The sequence below is a fragment of the Geotrypetes seraphini genome, chromosome 2 (genome assembly GCF_902459505.1).
Source record: "Geotrypetes seraphini chromosome 2, aGeoSer1.1, whole genome shotgun sequence".
NCBI lineage: Eukaryota > Metazoa > Chordata > Amphibia > Gymnophiona > Dermophiidae > Geotrypetes > Geotrypetes seraphini.
This window is the reverse complement of record NC_047085.1, coordinates 427,865,202-427,885,727: the sequence shown is the minus strand read 5'-3', so window position 1 is coordinate 427,885,727 and position 20,526 is coordinate 427,865,202. Positions and strand designations below refer to the sequence as shown.

General features: G+C 43.2%; 1 protein-coding gene across 1 annotated transcript in view; it reads left to right on the top strand.

Annotated features, from left to right (window-relative positions):
* The window catches only part of ABCB1 (ATP binding cassette subfamily B member 1), a 356,266-nt gene that overhangs the window by 84,759 nt on the left and 250,981 nt on the right, over window positions 1-20,526 (top strand). The window contains exon 5 of the mRNA XM_033931220.1: window positions 7,261-7,336. Coding sequence (XP_033787111.1) covers window positions 7,261-7,336 — 76 coding nt within the window. The remainder of the gene's footprint in view (window positions 1-7,260; window positions 7,337-20,526) is intronic.

Sequence of the window (20,526 nt, the reverse complement as noted above, 5' to 3'; positions counted from 1 at the left end):
TGTGGCAAGGGAACAATGGGACAGATTGAAAGGGATGCAAGAGGGAGGAATATTGGACAGTGGTGAAGGGAATGGAGGGAGAGATGTGGCATAGTGTTGGAGAGGGGTGATAGAAGGAGAAATGTTGGGCATGGGGCTGGTGGGCAGGCATGAAAGATGAGAAAGAGATAAATGCTGGACCATGGTAGGGGAAATCAATGGACAGCAACAGAAGAATTTAGAGAAGATGGGAAAGCGGAAAAAAGAAACTGGGACCAACTTTATGGAAAAATAAGTCTCCAGACAACGAAGGTAAAAAATGGAATTTATTGACTAAAATATGTTAGCTTTGGGAAATGTATATGGCAGATGTCTTTGTTTTGTGTTCAAAAGAAAAGGAAATGCATTTCTGGTTTTATTTCTACAGTGTTGAAGTACTTGTTGACCCTTGCTGTGACTGGTGGGGATCTCCAAGCACCGCCAGCAGAGGACCTCCTCTAGAGATGGCCAGAACTCCCCTCCACCAAACGCAGCAGTCGCTGGCAGCATCCATGAGCCACTGAGGTGCCAGCATCTGTGACTCAGGGACGCTACTGCTGCCTGCTAAGCTTGGCAAAAGGGACCCCCGGCCAACTGCAAAGGAAGTCCTCAGCTGACAGTTTGTGGGTTCTCATCAGCTGAGTATTTATATTTTATATTTACATTAGAGGTTCTGGTAGAAACCCACTTACAAAGTATGTATTCTTCCCAATTAATATTTCCAAATTAATAAAGTCTCTTTGCTTATTTGTAAATGGGTCTCTACCAGAGCCTTTAATTCAGTAGCATAATTAAATAAAATAACTATTTCTGAAGTTTATAGGGAAGGATGGTGACGGAGGGGATTCCTCGCGGGGATGGGTGGGGACGGAGGGGATTTCTCGCGGGGACGGGTGGGGACGGAGGGGATTCCTCGCGGGGACGGGTGGGGACGGAGGGATTCCTCACGGGGACGGGTGGGGACGGGTGGGATTTTGGCGGGGACGGGTGGGGACGGGTGGGATTTCTGTCCCCGCGCAACTCTCTATTACACACATAATGATTCTGGCATGCCTCCACTCTTTTATAAATTACTCCTTCTGTATCTTTCCATAGATGATAACCATATGAACACATTTGATTCATTAATTGAATGTTCTGAAATGTAATGTGCTCTTTCATGTGTGTCGCTCAATGTTCATTCTTTCATTCTCTGACATCAGTTTTTAGCTTTGGACCCATGTTGCTGATATCAAAGGATTATCTCAGTTGTTATTTCTTCTATATCACTGAGTAGATATAGATGTATTTCTCTTAGAGCAGAATAAGCTGATATGAATTCATTGTTATAGGTGCTTCCCCCTGCTAGCTTTTTGCGGCTCCTTATCTGTTTTTTCTTTCCCCCATAGGTTTCTCTAGTATTGTGATGTTCTCATCACAGTCTCATTGTGTATTGTGTTGTAAGGATTGCTATTCACATGTGAAAATGCATCATATATTGTCATTTTATTTTAACTCTGTTTATATACAAGGGCTATCTGCTGTTCTGGATTTTCACCGAACTCAGATCACATTCCATAATACCATACATACTTATGTCACTTAAGTTGCTATCTTTGAATGCCAAAGGTCTAAACAATAAGATCAAAACACGGAAAATAATGACGTATGCTGAACATCTTCACCCGGACATAATCATGCTTCAGGAAACTCATTTAGATGAATGTGCATCAAAAAAAATATAATTACCTTGGGCTTTGCCCCCTTATTTCTCTCCTGCAGTTGAAAAAAAAGGTGGTGTACTAATCCTCATAAAGAAACGACAGGGATTGGCTGTTCACTCAACCGCTTCTGACCTCCATGGAAGATGGTTAAGGGTACGCATTACTTGTGGTGAAAATGACATTACTATATACAACATTTATGCCCCCAATGCAGATTCCCCCGAATTCTTTCATGAAATCACGGCATCTGTTCTTGCACAACCCGGTGGTACAACTATATTGGGAGGTGATTTCAATATGGTTCTGGACCCTTCCAAAGATCGCAAATCACAGGTCCGATATAAAAAATCGAGAGCGTGGTTTGCGCTACAACAAATGTGTGCCAATCTCAAGCTGTCTGACATTTGGAGACTTAAACAGCCTAGCCAAGCCGAATATACCTTTTTCTCACACCCTCATCTTTCCTATTCACGAATGATTATTTTCTCATTGGTCGCCCTCTAATATCTGAAGTAACAGAATCTACTATTCACCCAATAACCGTCTCAGATCATGCGGCCATCACCATGACTTTTAACATCACGCTACCCGCAGTTACACAAAAGCTTTGGAGATTTAACTCGTCTCTATTACAAGACCCCGGCTTTCTTGAACATATTAGAACGTCTATAAACGAATACTTCCATCTTAACCAGCCGGCACATACCTCTTGGATCTCTTGGTGGAATGCATTTAAGGCAACCATTAGAGGACATATCATTTCCTATGTGGCTCACAAACACAAAACTCAGAGAAACAACTTAAATCAAATGGAGCTAGAAATCAAACGACTAGAAACTCTACACCAGCAAACTCCAACTGATATGACTCTTCTGATACAATTGGGCAAACAGAAATTTCAATACAACACTTTATTAAGTACAAATGCTGCTCATACAGTCTTTCAAAAATCTACATCATGCTTTTCCGAAAATAATAAATGTGGACATCTTCTTGCTACCTATTTGAAAAACAGATCTGAAAAAACTGACATAGCTAGTATAATCCTGGATGATTCGACCATCCTAACTGACTCTGCTGATATTTCTCAAGCCTTCATGAGATATTATCGCAATTTATACACTTCTGAATTGCCAGAACACTGTCCTGCCTCTACCTTTTTGAATGACCTTACACATCCTAAGCTAGACACAGCTGACTCTGAAATACTGGATTCACCCATAACCATAGAATAAATTTCCAGAACACTTAATATGATGGCTGTTGGCAAAGCACCGGGTCCTGATGGTCTCACTGTAGAATTCTACAAGGAATTTCAGGATTTAATATTACCACAATATCTTAAATTCCTGGATCACCTGATCAATTCTGGTCATCCATCTGGTTCATTCACTGAGGCGAATATAATAGTCCTGCCGAAAACTGGCAAAGATCCATCTCAAATTACCAATTACCGACCCCTTTATTTAATAAATGTAGACGCCAAAATCTATGCTAAACTTCTTGCTAGTAGACTCCAATCGGTTGTTGCTAAACTTATAGATCCTGACCAATGTGGATTCATTAATGGCCGTCATTCCTCAAATAACACACATACTTTTTCAACTATTATTTCTTCCATACCCAACATATACTCTTCTACAGATCAGCAACTGTTAGCTGTGGGACTTGATGCTGAGAAGGCCTTTGATAGGGTTGAATGGTCTTTTCTTTTTAATGTAATGCAGAGGTTTGGTTTTTCATCAGCCTTCATTCAAAAAGTTAGATTATTATATACATCACCTTCCACTAAGACATTCATAAATGGCAAATTGTCATCTGCATTTAGTCCTAGTAGAGGTACGAGACAAGGTTGCCCTCTTTCTCCACTCTTATTTGATCTTGCCCTTGAACCTTTACTAATTGCTATTCGAAACAATTCTCACATCCATGGTTTCCGGTATCTAAATCAAGAAATAAAAGTCTCAGCGTATGCTGATGATATATTGCTATATATTTCGCCTACATCTCTTTCCCCACTGTTATCTACGATTGACAAATATTCCCTAGAATCTGGATATAAACTCAACAAAAATAAATCTATAATTATGCCCCTTAATTGTCCTGATACCAAATATGAAACTTTACAACTTGGATTTGAGTGGTCTGAAACACAAATGAAATATTTAGGTATACTATTTGGGCCTACTATTGACGAAACTAGTCACCTCAACGCTGAATACTTAATAGAAACTTAAATCTTTGACTCAAAGATGGTCCCCTCTCAATCTTTCATGGTGGGGTAGACTGGAATCAATCCGTATGGTAATAGCACCCAAAATAATCTATGTATTAAGTATGATTCATTTTCTCCTCCCTAAACATATATATAAACAAATCGACTCGCTACTCTCTCAATTTTTATGGAACAAAAAACACCCTTGGATTGCTCTGTCGAAACTGAAGATGAGTAGAAATAAAGGTGGAGTTAATTTTCCATGTTTTTTTAAATACCATCAGGCCTTTATCATTCAACAATGGTCATGTTATTCTTCTACATCTTCTGAAAGTCAAATACCCGCCTGGACTAAACTGGAATGGGCTTTGTATGGCCGGAACAAGATTCATTGCATTGCATGCATCACACTGTCAAAAAGTGAACGTAAGGATATTATTTTGACGTCATTGAAAGATGTCCTAACTTCAATAGATAACGCCCTCACTATCCCATGGTCGTCTTCAAGTCTCATACCCCTTTGGAATAATATCAAACTCAAAATACAAGATAAACCCATAGCGTGGTCACTTTGGCAAAATGCTGGAATTCACTTCATTCAGGATTTGTTGATGCATAACAAATGGTTGCCCTTTCAGGAATTAGCTGACAAATTTCATTTACCTCCAAATCAATATTTCGCTTGGTGGCAATTACGTCACTGTATTTTGAGCTCATACCCGAATGTTCTCTCCTTGCAGTTAGTACCAAGTCTTGTTTCGCATAACATTACAATATTATCGTTTGGTGGTAAAGCTTCAATATGGTATAAGCTGATTCAAAAACTACATAATGTTACCCGTAATTCTATTGAGAATAAATGGACTCAAGAATTGAACCTTCCCTCAGATGCTATAGACTGGCAAACTGTATGGCTCTTATTTTTTAAATCTATTAGATCAGCCTCCCTACTCCAATCGATATTTTTTATGTTACACAAAGCCACGTGGACTCCTCTTTTATCTAACAAAATTGATTCATCTATATCACCTAATTGCTGGTCCTGCAAATCTCAACCTGGCTCATTATCACATCTTCTATATGATTGCACATTTCTTACAGATTATTGGTCCAAAGTTTGGTCTACTATTTCCAATATCCTAGACATTACTGAACCGCTATCACTTTCTATTGTAATATGCATGACTCAAGGTCTTCATAAACAACTATCTACTCACGCTGCCAGAATGTTCACTATACTCATGGCTACAGCCATCCAAAACATTCTTTACAATTGGAAAGATCTTTCTAAAGTTGAATTTCATGCTTGGTGGAATTCTATTTGCCTAATTGGAAAATATGAAAAGGTATTTGCTGAAAAAAATAACCGAACACAGATTTATGCTCTCATTTGGTCTCCCCTTATTCATTATTGTAAAACAGTCATTTAAATTAAATTAAATATATAATTTACAACCTTTGGCATGACTATCGGATTTATTATTGTTATTACATCAAATTGCCTTTGTATTACATAATGTGGTTCATTTATGTATATATGCTCCCAATATCCTGTTTTGTCTATATCACTGCACAATGAGATTTTCTGTTATTACTGTTCCATATATTTGTATACTTACTTAAAACCAATAAAAATATTTTGAACTAAAAAAAAAAAAAAGAGTCCTGAGATAGGTAGCAAAGTTCAATTGTGGATTAGGAATTAGTTATCAGATAGAAAACAGAGGGTAGGGTTAAATGTTCATTTTTCTCAATAGAGGAGAATAAACAGTGGAGTGCCACAGGGGTCTGTACTGGGACCAGAGCTATTAACTTATTTATAAATGATCTGGAAATTGGAACGACGCGTGAGGTGATTAAATTTACAGATGACACTAAACTGTTTAAAGTTGTTAAAATGCATGCGGATTGTAAAAAATTGCAGGAAGACCTTACAAAATTGTAAGACTGGTTGTCCAAATGGCAGATGAAATTTAATGTGGACAAATGCAAAGTGATGTACATTGGGAAGAATAACCCAAATCATAGTTAACTAGATGCTAGGGTCCACCTTAGGGGTCAGTACCCAAGAAAAAAATCTGGGTGTCATCGTAACCTTCCAGCCAATGTGTGGTGGCGGACAAAAAAGCAAACAGGATGGCAGGAATTATTAAAAAAGGGATGGTTTACAAGACTAAGAATGTTATAATGCCTCTGTATCGCTCCATGGTTCAACCTCACCTGGAGTATTGTGTTAAATTCTGGTCACCGTATCTCAAGAAAGATATAGCGGCACTGAAAAGGTTAATAGAAGAGCAACCAAGATGATAAAGGAACTACTCTTGTATGAAGAAAGACTATAAAGGTTAGGGCTCTTTAGCTTGGAAAAGAGAGCTCAGGGGAGATATGATTGAAGCTTACAAAATCCTGAATGGAGTAGAACGGGTACAAGTGAATCAATTTTTCACTCCATGAAAAATTACAAAGACTGGAGGGACACTCAATGAAGGTACAGGGAAATACTTTTAAAACCAATAGGAGGAATTTTTTTTTTCACTCGGAGAATAGATTTTTCATTCATAGAAACACATTGCCAGAGGTTGTGGTAAGAGCGGATAGCGTAGCTGGTTTTAAGAAAGGTTGGACAATTTCCTGGAGGAAAAGTCCATAGTCTGTTATTGAGAAAGATATGGGGGAAGCCACTGCTTGCCCTGGATCGGTAGCGTGGAATCTTGCTACTCCTTGGGTTTTTGCCAGGTACTAGGATCCTGGATTGGCCACCGTGAGAATAGGCTACTGGGCTTGATAGACCACTGGTCTGATCCAGTAAGGCTATTCTTATTTTCTTATGTTCCGGTACCATGTTTTTAATTATAATTTTAAAGATAAATTACAAATGACTAACAATAGCTCTGTAAGTTCATTTTTCAGTTCTTTCACTACTCTGAGTTGTATACCATCTGGTCCAGGCAATTTGCTACTTTTTAAGTTATCAAATTTTCCCATTATAACATCCAGGATAACAGATTCGTTTCAGTTTTTTTGACTCATTGGCACTAAATACCATTTCTGGCACTGGAAACTTCCTCAACAGTTAATGCTGTGACTGTGTTCTTAACTTATTTTATATGCAGGAAAGTGTTTTTATAAAATTCCCTGACTGCTTAAGCATTTAAAAGTGCTTTTATAGAAAGCTTTGTCTACTTGTATATGATCTGTATGTTGGTATTCTTGAATGTTTGTGCAAGAGCATTTGTGCATTGTTCTAGACATTTCATATGGGTAACCTGTTAAGAAATTACCTCTTAAATTACCTGTTAAGAAATAATTCTCTTTTATGTTTAGAAAATATATCTTTGGAGGAGATTGAAGGATCAATACTGGAGGACCAAATGACAAAACTGGAGGACCGAATGACAAGGTAATGTCGCCCTCTTCGCATTTGTGCTTGCTTTATTTAAGTGAAGTCATCCATGTAAATGGTGGGAACTGGGAGAAAGCAGATGTTTATCATGTTACTTACTACAGATGCAAAGTATCAGAACCTAAAATCTATAGATATCATGCACTGCACTTGGAGTAAGAAGAGTGATGGAAGGTGTCAGGATTATCTATGAGCAGTATTATTATTGATTAATCAAAAGGAAATACAATTCTTTATTAAGAAAAGCAGTTTAGGTAGAATTTGTCTGATAATTTGGGATTGTATAGGAGGTATATGACCAGATTTGGTTTGAATCAACCAATTACTTTCAGGTGACTGGGAAATTACTCATACGTGGTGTGGTAAGATCTCTGGCCTTCAGAAACAAGATAGCAGGATAGCCTGGCAAGTAGCTAAACCCCTCCTATTCCAGAGGTAAGACCCGGCCTGTAAGGAATGAGCTCGGAGACATTTACGGTATTAATTCAAGTCAGCAGTAGTCTTAATCCTTAATCCCTAATACGCTTCAGTCTTGGGATGAGTTCCCATGAACTCTTGCTCTCCTGGCACAGTCTTCAGCCACATTATAACTGTAGGTCTCAAATTAGGCTTATCAATTCTAGAGCCCCTTGGCTCCTTTGCTTAAAGCAGCAAACCCTGTCGGAGCTCAAGGAATATGCAAATGAACCTTTTGACTATCACCATCTATGCAACTAGCCACCACTTCAGCTCCTCTGACTGGTTCTAAGGGGGAATAGCTTCCTTCTCTCTATGGGTCAAAATTCTGGGAACAATTGGACTAGAAACGAAGATCGGCATCTTACTACCGACCCCCAGGGCAGTCTGAAGAAATTGATGGAGAAATGACGGACAAGATTAAACGCAACTGCAAGGGGGCAATGCAGTTATCATGAGTGATTTCAACTATCTGGAGATAGACTGGAACCTAGGCACCTTCAGCAGCACTAGGGAGACCCAAGTTCCTGGATGCTGTAGGCGATTGCTTTCTGGAACAACATGTCAAGGAAAATACAAGAGGAAATGCAATTCTGGACTTAATTCTAAATGGACTGCGAGGACCGGCACAAGGTGTAGAAGTAGAAGGGATGCTGGGAAACAGCGATCACAACATGATCCGCTTTGACCTGGATGCAGGGGCGAAACATCGGTCCAGAACAATGGCCACAGCACTGAACTTCCATAAAGGGAATTATGAAGGGATGAGACTCATGGTGGGGAAGAAGATTAAGAAGAGGATAAGCACTGTAAAAACAGTCCCGGGACTTGGATCAGAGGAGGAGGAGGCGATCAGAGGAGGAGGGGGGGCGATTGGAGGCAGAGGAGGCGAGCAGCCACCCCAGGACCATGGATCTTACCTGGTGGTCTAGCGGTGACGCAGGGCACGAGCGATCTTCCTACTCTCCTGCCGCGTGCAAAGCAGTGCTGTGAGTTCCTGTTGTAGTCTCTGAGACCATGGGAACTCACTGCACGGCTCTGCATGGGGCAGGAGTGTAGGAAGATCGCTCCTGCCCTGTGTCACTGCTAGACCCATCAGGTAAGATCCGGGGGTGGGTCAGAGCCGGTTCAAAAGTTATTCTAGAATTTTCCCTATTCGCGGGACGGTTCTGCCCCTAACCCCCGCGAATAGGGAGGGAGAAGTGTATGAGGTTGGGTTACATTTAGCAACCTTTACTGGCTTTACTGGATTACAGTATTTGCCTTCTTATTGAGCACATTTTTGTGCCAATTACTAGTTCAACAATTTCCTTCTCCTTCCATTACTCTATACATACTCATATCACATGGTATGTCTGAGTTCATTCATTGCTACTGCACCATTTATTCTTTATTTAGAGGCCATCTCTCCCTCCATCCCTTTCAGTTAGGCTAGGGAGTTCCATCTGTGAGAATATGCTGCCTGCATGTCTTAGAATAAAGCACAGTTACCCGTAACAGATGTTATCCTAGGACAGCAGGCAGATATTTTCACAGCCCACCCACCTCCCCTAGATGGCTTTTTCACTTGGGCATAGAACTGACAACCTCACGAGCCGGCATCAGGCAGAAAGGCACTCGCGCATGCTTGGTTTGGGCAGTCTCCAAACTTAGTACACTTTAGCACAGGGGTGTCCAACCATTTGGCTTCCCTAGGCTGCGTTGGATGAAAAAAAATTTTCTGGGGCCACGCAAACACTTAACACTAGCTGATGAGCAAAAAAAAAAAAAAAAAAAAGGCTGAGGATTGCGTTCCAGTTAATTGGGATGTGGGGTGCAGTTTGTGAGTGGGTATATTTTGTTCTTCTGTTTGGAGATGCATTTTCTACGGTATGGTGTTGTATATTGCATTACTGTTTGAGATGATATCCAATTTTGCTGTTTTGTATTTCATTTCAAAATTTTCAATAAAATATTTAAAATTAAAAAAAAAAAAAAAAGGCTGAGCAAGTCCCAAATTTGCAATCACTAATATAGAAGATGTACGTATCTAATAATAAACCTTCATTAAAGGGACACTGTGGAGAGGAACCCCAAAAAGCAGTAATTCTTACCCTGACTGAGTGATCCTCCATGTACACCGCTGACAGTGGGAGCAGCCATAGGCTTCCGCATCCCCACTCTGATGAGCAGCGATGAACACTTCTGGTTTTCCCATTCACTTCTATTACTGCTACGGTGAGCCTCTTCAGAGGTGAGCCTCATCAGAGCAGGGATGCTATATCAGCTGTCAGCAGCGCATGTGGAGGATCAGTCAGTCAGGGTAAATATTACTGCTTTTTGAGCCTCCCACTTTGAGCTTAGGCTCCCTCAAATTAACATCTCCCCTGCTGTAGCTAGTAGGGATCCCCAAGCCTCACCAACTGATGGCTACCTCCTCCCCCTCCAACTTCCCAAGTTCTGCAGCTGGCAGCAATATTGCAGAGCTGCTGCCTTCCCTCCTCCTGCCCCCCACCACCACCTTGGCTTTCATGCATGCATGAAAGCAGGGGCAGCTTGAGGATATTGCCATTGGCTGCAAAGCTTGGAGATTTGGGGTTGCCAGACTGGAGGAAGGTGTCTTAAGGTGGCAGGGCTTGGGAATCCCCACTAGCTCATGTATTTGTAAATTGCACTCAGGCGGGGAGAAACTTTGGTGCCCATCCACTAATTTTGGGCTCCAGTCCCTCCCCTAAATCTAGCTGTATATGACTATGCCACTGAATACAAAAATAATTGTGATGCACATATCCCAAAGCTAGCATATTCCAGTTAATAAATTCAAAATAAAACCATTTTTTCTACCTTGTTGTCTGGATGTTTTGTTTTTCCATCATCTTGGTCCCAGTTTCTCTTTCTGCTTTTTGTCTGTCTTCAACTAATTCTCTTTCCAGTCTCTGCTGTCCATTTTTTCTCCTCTTCTCTCGTTCCATTTCCTTCTTATGCCTGTCTCCAACGTATTGATTTTTCCCTTTCAGCTTTCTTAACTTTTTATTTTCCCTTTTGCCTCTGTCCACTCAAATCTTATCTTCTTTCTCACCCTTCTTCTTTTTATATGTTCAGCTATCTCTTAATTCTCCATCTTCTCTCAGTCCATAACTCTCCCATTTCCCATCTCACTCCTTTCCCACCCTCCTATTTCCTGCTATCTACTCCCCATTACCAAATTTCTACCACTGTACTCACTGCTCTCTCACTCATCTTGTCATTTCCCTTTTGACCTCATACACATGGATCACCACTTTAAGAATTCCCCCTCCCTCTCTCCTCTGGTCAGGCCATAATTCCCTGTCCCTTTCTTTCCATCTCTTAGCATCTTCTTATCCCAGCTCACTTCCCTCCTGCCCTCCTATGGGTCCATCTCTGCTCCTCTCTCCCCATGGTCCAACATTTTGCTCCTTCTTTTTTTTCTGGTTTTCTTCTTCCCTCCACCCTGGATGCTGAACAATGAAATGGAGAGGGAAAAAGAGAGATGCTGCATCTCTCTGCCTTCCACCCACAGGCCTAACATTTCTCCCTTCCTCCCTTCCATCCCCAGATCCAACTTCTCTCCCTTTTTCGTTCCAACTGCCCCCATGCTATCTGTCCCCCTGCCTGCCTTCCCCAGGTCCACCATTTCTCCCTTTCTCTTCCCAACAGTTCTCCCTTCAAGTATCTCTTTCCCTCTTTCTCCACACCACCCAAGGTCCAACTTCTCTCCCTTCAGACTATTGCCTAACATCTCTTTTTGTCCTCTGTTTCTGGCCCTATCAGCTCTCTCCCTACATCCAATCTAGCACTTCTTCTAATACCCTCCCCTTCTGTACTAAAAAAAAAAAAAAAAAAAAGGAGGCTTCCTCGGCCCAGTATGTTCGCCCCCTTCTCTCTGCGCCCATGCATCTCTACCTCACTCCTCTCACACTACCATGTCCAATAATTCTCTCTCTCTCCCTCCCTCCTCTATCTGCATTTTCCCATGTGCACAATCTCTTTCCCTCTCTCAGACATCCAGTTTTCCCTTTCTGTTCTCTCCCTCACCCCCTCCATTCTTCCATCTTATGGCTCATGCTCCCCTCCCTCTTTCCCTTCATTCTGAGTCCTAAGTTCATGTCCTTTGTCCTGTTTGTGCTCCCTCCCTCACGTCCCAACACATCCTTCTCCCTCCCTCCCACCCTTCTGTGCCTTGGGTGTTTACATTCTTGCCAGCTCCCTTCTCCGTCTAGCTGCAGTGTTCGCTGAAAGCCGCGGGCAATGGCTCCTACACGCCTCCCGCGGCTGATATGGAAGCCTTCTCTCTGACGTCGCACTGCAGGAGGCATGTAGGAGCCGCTGCTCGTGGCTTTCAGCGAACATTGCAGCAAGATGGAGGAGGGAGCCGGCAAGAATGTAAACACCCGGAAGCGGCAGAGGAAAACGCTGCATTCCCTCTAACGGGGTCCCACAAAATCAGGGCCACACGAAATACCTCATGGGGCCACATGCAGGCCGCAGGTTGGACACCCCTGCTTTAGCACTATCCGTACCGGGCTATGTGGATGACATCACCGATCTGTGAGAATATCTTCCTGATGTCCTTGGAAAACACCTGTCGGTAACTGTGCTAGCTGACCTCTACATTTAGGCGAAACATTCAGACTGCTACAGTTTCAAATCATTGGCCAGATAGCCTGTGGATTTGCATACATTTTCTGTCTCCAGATCTCATATCTCAGAAAAGAGGGTAGGAGTTGGGTTTTGTCTGGCTACTCTGTTTTCCAGCCCTCCCGAAAGCCACACTTAAAAAGAAAAACCTCAAAATGGTTTCTATGTGTCAAGTTTGAATTGTATTTATTAGAGAGTGCTTTTACCCAGCTATATTCTGACCACTTCTCAGCCCTGTTTGTCTGCTTGAGCCTTCATTGGCTCCAGTATGTCATTTGCATAATACTGTTGTTATTGAATTCAGAGTTGTAATTAATGACTAATCGTGGGTGTGCCAATGCTCTCAAACTTCACCTTGCTATCTCTTGCAGCTCTCACTTCCATTTGTGACAAAGTTCAGCTATGATTTCAAACAGCATATTAGCTATTAACCTAGTTTTACAGTTCTGAGTGTGCATGATTAAAGCATGTGAATAAGTGGTGTAGCCAGAACACCATTTTTAGGGAGACTTATAGTGGGCATGGGTGGACACTAGGTCCCCAGCTCCTATTCCTCCCTTTTCTTCTTCCCTCCTGACCCCTTTCCCAACTAAATTTTAATATAGCTGGAAGAGATCTCAGGCCTCACTAAGTATAGAAATCTATATGGCTACCTATTGAATGATGGTTTATCACATTTGGAAATAAATATAAACAGTAAGATTTCAGGGTTGACTCACTGAGGAATCCTTTTACTAAGGTGCACTAATGATTAGCATGCACAAAAAGCTAAGAAGCCCATAGGAATACAATCCCATTTTATTCCTTTGGACTTCTTAGCATTTAGTGCCTGCTAATAGTTAGCACTTGCTAAATCTGTTAATGCACCTTAGTATAAAGAGTAGGTTTACCATATGATAGAGGAAGGGAATGTAAAGATGGGGTGGATGTTGGAGGAAGAGTGAGAGTTGGAGTGGCAAATACTGGAAAGGGGGTGATGCTAGAGACTATTTCTTGTTCCTGGTAAAATTTTTGCTTTCTATCAATATATTAAAAATGTCACAAATGGTAGCGAGATCAGCCCTATGTATGAGAAAACTTCTTTCACCTTTTAAAGCAGCACTATATGATTAAATGCTTAGGTGAGATTTTTTTGTGTGTTTTTTAATCTGAGGGCATCTTATTAACAACAAAAATATTTATATAAAAAATGTTTATTGCATTTGTAGCTATTTGTTTTTGGTCGCTTTGGTGATTTGTACTTTTTTCCGGAAGTGTTTTGGGTTTTTTTTTTGTACTTTGGAGAAAAGAGTTGGGCAGAGACATAAAATAATGGATGGAGAAAAAGGAGGTAGCATGGGCAGAAAGGAAGAAAAGTGGGGGCATGGATACTAGTGAAGGGGGCTAGGAAGCTTATATCTTCATAAAATAGCCTCAAACTAGATGATTACTTGGACTTCCAACTTTGTTACCTGTTATAAAATTTACTCTCTACATAACGCACAACCTGACTAGCATGGAAAGGGTTGAGTGGGGGTATTTAAGGGAGACAGAATTATTTTATCCTAGGACAAGCAGACAGCTATTCTCATATATGGGTGATGTCATCCAGAGGGCCCAGATGCGGACAGCCTCGCAAGCAGACTTGCTTGTAGAAACTCAGAAGTTTTTGAGTCTGCCGCACCACGCATACATAAGTGCCTTCCCGCCCAGCATAGGGCGCATCTCCTCAGTTCTCAGTTTTCTGTGGAACCGAGAAGTCTTTCTTTGACACTCTGCGTTTAACTTTGTTCGCTTCATGCCTTCTCTCACCGTGGTTTGTGTTAGTTGTTTTCGCAAATCGCTGTGTTATTTTCTTTATTTCTGTTTTTTTTTTTTTAAAGTTTTCTTTTTTCGTCGACTGACTGATGGGGCAGGATGCGCGCCCGCAGCCTATGGCCTTCAACTTTGCAGCAGCTGTTTTCCCTCCTATGTCCCGGTCAATCATGGGCTTTAAGAAGTGTAGCCAGTGCCAGTGTGCAATTTCCCTCACGGACCAACACGCTGGTATCTTCATTGTCTTGGACCTGACCATAGTCTGACCTCGTGCGAACGCTGCGCTACACTTCAACCTAGAGCCCTTAAACGTTATCGAGCTCAAGTGGAAAAGCTATTCAGGATGGACTCCTCAATTACACCTTCGACATCGACTCCTGACGCAATCAAGTCTTCAGCTGCAGTTCCTCCTGTTTCCACTGCTTCAACCTCGAGTCTCATCAGACCCTCCTCGTTTGGGTCATCTTTGACTTTGAGTACACCTGCTTTATCTTCCCTTGAGCGTCCCTCAGGTCAGATAGCTAAGCAGAAGGTTCCTGTGGTGGTCCTCAAGTTATCCAAGCATCAATCCATATCAAAGCTTGCTGCCACTGCCACCTTGGAACCTACAGCCTTAGCAAGTGGTCCAGTTTCAGACTCGGATCCAGAATTGCAGGCTTCTCTCCAGACCATGTTACAGTAACAATTTGTTCAATTGCTGAGCAAATAAATTCCTGCCTCGTCTCTGCTCTCTCCTCTCCAGCCTGGGCAATCAGCAGTCTCCAGCAAGGTCGAATCACTGCCTCTGCCTCGTGCTGACATTACACACTCTTGCAAGGAGCCAAATCTTTGCGAGTGTCTGGTCTGGCATCTTCACACTCTATGCAAGGAGTCAAGTCTTTGCAAGTGTCTCGACTGGAATACTCACACTCTATGCAAGGAATCGAGTCTTTGCGAGTGTCTCGACTGGAATCCTCACACTCTATGCAAGGAGTCGAGTCTTTGCGAGTGTCTCGACTGGAATCCTCACATTCTATGCAAGGAGTCGAGTCTTTGCGAGTGTCTCGACTGGAATCCTCACACTCTATGCAAGGAGTCGAGTCTTTGCGAGTGTCTCGACTGGAATCCTCACACTCTATGCAAGGAGTCGAGTCTTTGCGAGTGTCTCGACTGGAATCCTCACACTCTATGCAAGGAGTCGAGTCTTTGCGAGTGTCTCGACTGGAATCCTCACATTCTATGCAAGGAGTCGAGTCTTTGCGAGTGTCTCGACTGGAATCCTCACATTCTATGCAAGGAGTCGAGTCTTTGCGAGTGTCTCGACTGGAATCCTCACACTATGCAATGAGTCGAGTTTTTGCGAACATAAGAACACAAGAATTGCCGCTGCTGGGTCAGACCAGTGGTCCATCATGCTCAGCAGTCCGCTCCCGCGGCGGCCCTCTGGTCAAAGACCAGTGCCCTGACTGAGACTATCCCTATCAGGGTACGTCCTTGTTCAGCAGGAACTTGTCTAACTTTGTCTTGAATCCCTGGAGGGTGTTTTCTTCTATCACAGACTCCAGAAGAGCATTCCAGTTTTCCACCACTCTCTGGGTGAAGAAGAACTTCCTTTTGTTCGTACGGAATCTATCCCCTTTCAACTTTAGAGAGTGCCCTCTCATTCTCCCCACCTTGGAGAGGGTGAACAACCTGTCTTTACTAAGTCAGTGGTTCCCAACCCTGTCCTGGAGGACCACCAGGCCAGTCGGGTTTTCAGGATAGCCCTAATGAATATGCATGGAGCAGATTTGCATGCCTGACACCTCCATTATATGCAGATCTCTCTCATGCATATTCATTAGGGCTATCCTGAAAACCCGACTGGCCTGGCGGTCCTCCAGGAGAGGGTTAGGAACCACTGTACTAAGTCTATCCCCTTCAGTACCTTGAATATTTTGATCATGTCCCCTCTCAATCTCCTCTGTTCGAGGGAGAAGAGGCCCAGTTTCTCTAATCTTTCGCTGTACGGCAGCTCCTCCAAACCCTTAACCATCTTCGTCGCTCTTCTCTAGACCCTTTTAAGTAGTACCGTGTCCTTCTTCATGTACAGCGACCAGTGCTGTACGCAGTATTCCAGGTGAGGGTGCACCATGGCCCGGTACAGCGGCCTGATAACCTTCTCCGATCTGTTAGTGATCCCCTTCTTTATCATTCCTAGCATTCTGTTCACCCTTTTTTCCGCCGCCGCCGCACATTGTATGGACGACTTCATCGACTTGTCGATCAGAACTCCCAAGTCCCTTTCCTGGGAGGTCTCTCCAAGTACCGCCCCGGACATCCTCTATTCATGCTTGAGATTTTTGTTACCGACATGCATCACTTTACACTTGTCCACATTGAATCTCATCTGCCATGTCGATGCCCATTCTCGAGCCTGATTATGTCATGTTGCAGATCTTCGCAATCCCCCTGTGTCTTCACTACTCTGAATAACTTCGTATCGTCTGCAAATTTAATCACCTCGCTCGTCGTACCTATGTCCAGATTGTTTATAAAGATGTTGAAGAGCACGGATCCAAGCACCGAACCCTGCGGCACCCCACTGGTGATGCTTTTCCAGTCCAAGCATTGTCCATTCACCCCCACTCTCTGTTTCTGTGCTCCAGCCAGTTTTTTATTCACATGAGTATTTCACCCTTGATTCCATGGATCGCAATTTTCCGAAGTAGTCGTTCATGCGGAACCTTGTCGAACGCCTTCTGAAAGTCCAGATATACAATGTCGCCTTTGCCTGTCTGCCTGTTCACTCCCTCGAAGAAGTGCAGCAAGTTTGTCAAACAAGATCTGCCTTTGCTGAAACTGTGCTGGCTGGTCCTCATCAGACCGTGTCCGTCAAGGTGATCAATGTTGCGGTCCTTTATCAGCGCCTCTACCATCTTTCCCGGTACTGAGGTCAGATTCACCAGTCTGTAGTTTCCCGGTTCTCCTCTCGAACCTTTTTTGAAGATCGGCGTAACATTTGCTACCTTCCAGTCCTCCGGAATCTTTCCCGTTTTGATCAACAGGTTGGCTATCAGTTGAAGCAGTTCAGCTATGGTCCCTTTCAGTTCCTTGATGACCCTCTGATGGATGCCATCCGGTCCCGGGGTTTTATCGCTCTCGAGCCTATCAATCTGCCTTCATACCTCTTCTAAACTGACAGTCAACCCTGTCAGTTTCCCGTTTTCACTTCCAGCATACATCCTGATGGGTTCCGGTATGCTGTGTATATCCTCTTCGGTAAATACAGACGAAAAAAACGTGTTCAGTCTGTCGGCGATTGCCTTGTCCTCCTTTATCGCTCCCTTTATTCCTTGGTCATCCAACGGTCCCATCGCTTCCTTCGCGAATCGTTTACCTTTAATATATCGAAAGAACGGCTTGAAGTTTTTTGCCTCCTTTGCCATTTTTTCCTCGTAGTCTCTTTTGGCTCCTTTTACCACCTTATGGCACCTACGTTGATGTTGTTTGTGCTTATTCCAATTTTTGTCTGTTTTTGATCTTTTCCATTCCTTAAACAAGGTTTTTTTGTCTCTGATTGCTTCCTTAACCTCTACAGTGAGCCACACCGGTTCTTTATTCTTTTTCCTCTTTGATCCCTTGTTGATACGTGGTATCAACAGGAATCCTCACACTCTATGCAAGAAGTCGAGTCTTTGCGAGTGTCTCGACTGGAATCCTCATACTCTATGCAAGGAGTCGAGTCTTTGGGAGTGTCTCGACAGGAATCCTCATACTCTATGCAAGGAGTCGAGTCTTTGCGAGTGTCTCGACAGGAATCCTCACACTCTATGCAAGGAGTCGGGTCTTTGCGAGTGCTTCGAGATTCCTCAATCCAAACCACTGGGTTTTAATTTACAGCTTCTAGCCCTATTCAGTCATCACCAGTGGTTCCTGGTTTCTAAGCATAGGGTGAAGTCTCCTCGACCTCACACGAGAACTACTTCCAAGCAGTCTTCTCGTCGCCAATCCAGGCCTTCATCGAGAGATCCATCGAGGTGCAGGTCTTCTTCTAGAGAACAACCTTCCTCGTCCAGACCTTCATCTAGACCTCCTGCTTCGAGGCCTTCCACTCCTTGTTCGAGGTCACCAGCTGCAGACCCCGAGGACTCCATTGCTTCCAATGCCTCCCAGACTGCTTATTCCTTGGGTTTTCAATACTGCAGAGAGGCTTCGCCTTTTTTCTCCACTCGAGGCACCTCCAGGTCATCGAGTCCTACTCGAGGCCAGGCTCTGGCAGATCAATTGTCTTTTTCTTCCTTTTTACATCAGATGGCTGATGACCTGGATATCAAGTTAGATGCTGGTTCTAAGTACTCCAAAAATATCTAGAAGAAATGCATCTGCCTCAGCCTCCTGCAGAGTCACTCAAGCTTCCTCTTAACAGGCTTTTGTCTCAAACTTTCAAATGAAATCTGGAGACTCCTTGTGCTATTCCTGCTGTTCCAGGCAAATTGGAATCACACTATAGGACCCTACATTGTAAAGGCTTTGAGAACTCACAACTTTCTCATCAATCCCTACTTGTAGAATCTTCATTGAAAAGAACCCATCCTTCCAGAGTCTATGCCACAGTACTTCCTGGAAGAGAGGGCAAGACCATGGACAAGTTTGGCCGTTGCCTTTATCAGAATTTCAGGATGGCTTCCAGAGTCCTTAACTATAACTTTGTCTTCATTACTTATTTTAAGGTCCTGATTGATATCCTTCCAGGGTATGTGACAAACTTGGATCATCATAGACATTTGGAGTTTCAAGAAGTTACTGCTACCTTGGCACAACTCAGGTTACATCTTCTTCAGTCATCTTATGATGCTTTTGAACTTTCCTCCAGGGTCACTGCATTCTCAATAGCGTTGTGCCACCTGGCCTGGCTTCGCACCATTGATATGGACCCAAATCTTCAGGATCGTCTGGCTAATATTCCTTGTGAAGGAATGACCTCTTTGATGAATCCATAGAGGCCGCCACCAAGAAGTTGTCTGAACATGAAAAATCTTTTGCTTCCATCATCAGACCAAAGCCTAAGCCAACTCCTGCAAAACCTTCTCAATCTCTTCAACCTTTCCAGAGTCGTTATCCTCCAAGGGCGGCTCCTTATACTCGAGCACCCGCCAAGAAACAACAGAAAGCAACAGAAAGCAACAGAAGCAACAGAAACCTCAGCCTTCTGCTGCACCTAAGGCTGCTCAGCCTTTTTGACTGTCTCAAACAGAGCAAAACCTCCATCGTTCTGCCTCTGTCATCCCTTCCCCCCATAGGCGGTCATCTCCATCATTTTTACCATCGCTGGAAGACAATTACATCTGACCTATGGGTGTTGTCAATAATCAAGGAAGGATACTCTTTTCATTTTGCTCAGATTCCACCAGAGCTTCAGATACATTAGTGACAGAAAAAGAAACACGGATGGGATAGTACGCCTTAGGAAACCCGACGGGAACTATGTAGAATCGGACTCCGATAAAGCCAAACTTTTAAATGAATACTTCTGCTCGGTCTTCACTTCCGAGGCGCCGGGATCCGACCCTCAGCTGCCTACAAGGGAAAGCTCGGAAGACCCGTTTCGATATTTTGAGTTTACGCTCAGCAGCGTGTACGACGAGCTATCAAGACTCAAGGTGAACAAAGCTAAGGGACCGGACAAACTACATCCCAGGGTGCTCATGGAGTTGAGTGATGTCCTGGTGGAACCATTATCCGCGCTCTTCAATCTTTCCCTAAGTACAGGAAGAGTCCCATTGGATTGGAAGACGGCTAACGTCATTCCACTCCCCAAAAAGGGATGCAGGACAGAGGCTACGAATTATAGACCGGTGAGTCTCACATCGATAGTGAGTAAACTTATGAAAACACTAATCAAACACCAATTGGATACGATCCTGAATGAGGAGAATCTACAAGATCCTCATCAACATGGTTTTACAAAGGGAAGGTCCTGCCAATCAAATCTGATCAGCTTCTTTGACTGGGTAACAAGAAAGCTGGATATAGGGGAGTCCCTGGACGTCATGTACTTAGACTTCAGCAAAGCGTTTGATAGCGTCCCACACCGCAGGTTATTGAGCAAGATGAGTTCGATGGGATTAGGTGAAACATTAACTGCATGGGTTAAGGACTGGCTTAGAGGTAGACTTCAGAGGGTAGTGCTAAATGGTACCCTCTCCGATATGACAGAGGTGATCAGCGGAGTGCCGCAGGGCTCGGTCTTGGGCCCGATCCTATTTAACATCTTTGTAAGAGACTTGGCCGAGGGGCTTCGAGGTAAAATTACATTATTCGCCGATGACGCCAAACTA